General features: G+C 49.4%; 1 protein-coding gene across 1 annotated transcript in view; it reads right to left on the bottom strand.

Annotated features, from left to right (window-relative positions):
- The window catches only part of LOC125486947 (neurogenic locus notch homolog protein 1-like), a 13,439-nt gene extending 11,247 nt beyond the window's left edge, over window positions 1-2,192 (bottom strand). Inside the window, exons 1-2 of the mRNA XM_048616524.1 lie at window positions 2,092-2,192; window positions 1,463-1,632 (exon numbers count right to left, since the gene is read on the bottom strand). Of these exons, the coding sequence (XP_048472481.1) occupies window positions 1,463-1,632; window positions 2,092-2,192 (271 nt within the window). The remainder of the gene's footprint in view (window positions 1-1,462; window positions 1,633-2,091) is intronic.
- Window positions 2,193-3,122: the final 930 nt, after the last annotated feature.

Below are 3,122 nucleotides of genomic sequence, written 5' to 3'. Positions count from 1 at the left end.
GGTGGGACTGTGAGTGTTGAGGTGGGCGTAAAGAGGGCACGAGGTGATTTGGACAAGTTGCGCGAGTGAGCAAGTGTGTGGCAGATGCAGTATTTGTACGTAGCTATGACATCGTCCACTTCTGTAGCTGACACAGAATGGCAGAGTCATACTTAAAACAGGGATGGATTGGGAAATGTTGGTGCAGACCTGGGAAGCAAGCATGCCGGAACAGCTATGAAGGGACGCTGGCCATCATGGCCAGAAGATTTAAATCCAAGTGCGGGCTGCCTTCCTGCAATTTTATTGAGCCTTGGCGAGGCTACACCTGGAGTATTACATGCAGTTTTGGTCTCCCTAGACAAAGATAATTGCCATTAGGCAGTGCAGTGGGGCGCTACACTAGGGGATGGCAGGAGGATCCTGAAGGAGGGATTGGATCGAATGGACTTGTAGTCACTGGAGTTGAGAGGAATGAGAGGGAATCTCATTCTGATATAAAATTCTGACAGGGCTGGATAGACTGGACTCAGGGATGAACTTTCTCCTTAGCTGGGGGTCCAGAACTTGTACAATTTATAGGACGGCCTTGGGTCGTGTTGTAGAATAAGTTGTAGTTACATAATTCTTTGAAGTTTGTGTGATAGGTAGACAGGTTGGTTAAAAAGGCTTTTTGCAGGCTTGCCTTCATTGCTCAGACCTTTGAGTACAGGAGTTGGGATGTCATGTTGAGGTTGCGCAGGACATTAGTGAGGCCTCTTCTGGAGCACTGTGTCCAGTTCTGGTCACCCAGCTATATAGGAAGGATATTATTAAGCTGGAAAGAGTTCAGAAGAAATTTACCAGGATGTTGCCGGGTATGGATGGTTTGGGTTATAAAGAAAGGCTGGATAGGCTGGAATTTTTTTCACTGGAGCGTAAGAGGTTGAGAGGTGACCTTATAGAGGTTTATAAAAGCATGTGGGGTATAGATAGGGTTAATGGTAGCTATCTTTTCCCTGAGATGGGGCATTTCAAGGCTAGGGAGCACATTGTTAAGGTGAGAGGAGAGAGGTTTAAAAAAGGCAGTAATTTATTTTTTACACAGAGGGTGGTTCGCATGTGGAATGAACTTTGTGAGGAAGTGGTGGATGCGGGTACAGACACAACGTTTAAATGACATTTGGATAAGTACATGAATGAGAAATATCGGGAGGGATATGGGCCAGGAGCAGGCGGGTGGGCACTAGTTTAGTTTGGGATTATGGTCGGCATGGACTGGATGGACCGAAGGGTCTGTTTCCGAGCTGTACCACTCTATGACAAAGGGTCACGTTATCAGGAAACTGGGTAAGGTTACTTCAGACCGGAGAAGTGGTACTGAATAAATTGTTAATGCCACAGGGCCCAGGTTTTGATGGCACTCCTCCCAGGGCCTTGGAGGAGGCGGCTAGCAAGATAGTTAACGCATTGGCTTCCGTTTTCCCAAACCGGCCGAACTGACCTTTCTCAGCCGTCACGCCAACAGCTCGCAGTGGGAAGGGGAACTCCTGGCTGCCATTCTCAGAGGATGCTAGTGCAGCGACAAACGAAGCAGCGTCCAGGGCGGTGGAGAGGCAGGAGCTGTATGATGCCAGGCAGGCCTGGGTGCTGATCTCCACAAAGACGATGCACCTTCCAGTCAAATAGCATACGGGACAGTTAACACAGCGCTCACCCCAATCCAGGGCCAAGCTTGCCAAGCTGCTCAAACCCAATTCACATCTCCTTTTCTAAGTACATGTCCCTCTTCCTTCCACCCACTTCCTTTTATCTAGTCTCCCCTTTAAATGCACGAAGTGGTTCAGAGTGCTCACCATACACTTGAGTGAAGTGGATGGGAGGAAGGGAGGGGTTTCTCCTGATTTCCCAGTTGGATATCACCTTACATTAAGATCTGGCGTTTTGGGCTCTCCTAGAAATGCAAGCACCTTCCTTGTGTCTGCCTTGCGCACTGACAAAGATTCCCACCAGCTTTATGCCCTGCTGGTGCTCTCTGTTTCTGTGGAAAGGATAAAGCCATCCTTTCCTGTTCATCCCTCTCTCTCTCTCCCAACTCCCATCCCCCATTGGAAATCTATGGGTAAGACCCACGTTTGTCGCTCGTCCCTAACTGCCCCTTGCAACAGGCTCTCTCGGACTTTTCTGGAATCAGGGAAAGCTGCTACGGCGCTGTCGGAGGCCGTTTGATCCATCGTGGCCGTGCTAGCTCTCCGAATGGCTCACACCGCCCTCCTGCATTTGCCCTGCATATTGACTTGAACCTAAATGACCGTCCCTGCGCCAGTTTTCGCCGCATCGCGTTTCGCTTCTTTGGCAAATGACCCTAAGCCTGTGCCCCACTCATTCCTGAACGTTTTTTTTGTTTTACAGCCTCTCCCTATGTATTCTACCTCCCTCGTGGTTTTGCGAACCTCCGATCGGATCTTCTCTGAGCTGCACTTCTCCACAGTTGTATGTCCAGCTGCTTGGAACTATCCCCATCGCTGAATCTTCCAGTCCCCTGGAACCATTCCTGTGAATCATTTGTGCGCTGTCTCCGAGGGGCTCACGCATTTCCTTGCAGTTCGCTCCCCTCTGGGAGAAGAAATTCCTTCTCGTCTCTTTGTGTTAAGTGTGTGACCCCTTACCCTGAGATGATGCCCCCTGGTCTCAAGCTCTCCCACAGAGAGAATCAGCCATTCCGCACCTCTCTCCCCACAGCCGCACACTACATTCGCTGGAACAAGTTCAACCTCACCTCCCTGCTCTCTGGCCACATTAGTAACACTGAGGATACTGTCTGCTACATTTACTGCTCACTCCATCTGTCCTGCAAGCTCCAGTCATTTCCACAGGTGTACACCCAGCTCTTCCTTTTCGTTTTTGCATTATACTGTTTATTTTGCACTCTCTCTCTCCACGTTCTTTTTAACCACTTTGTCACACCCAACCTCGAACACCCACCAGACCAGGTAATTACGATATTAAATGAGGGGAAAATTGACTTTCACTGAAAACTGTTAAGAGTTCAGGTTGAGAGACAGTGGGAACTGCCGATGCTGGAGAATCTGAGATAACAAGGTGTAGTAGAGCTGGATGAACGCAGCAGGCCAAGCAGCATCAGAGGAGCAGGAAAGCTGACC

The sequence above is a fragment of the Rhincodon typus genome, chromosome 35 (genome assembly GCF_021869965.1).
Source record: "Rhincodon typus isolate 14 chromosome 35, sRhiTyp1.1, whole genome shotgun sequence".
Lineage (NCBI taxonomy): Eukaryota > Metazoa > Chordata > Chondrichthyes > Orectolobiformes > Rhincodontidae > Rhincodon > Rhincodon typus.
The sequence above is the reverse complement of the archived record's forward strand: the minus strand, read 5'-3'. Positions and strand labels throughout refer to the sequence as shown.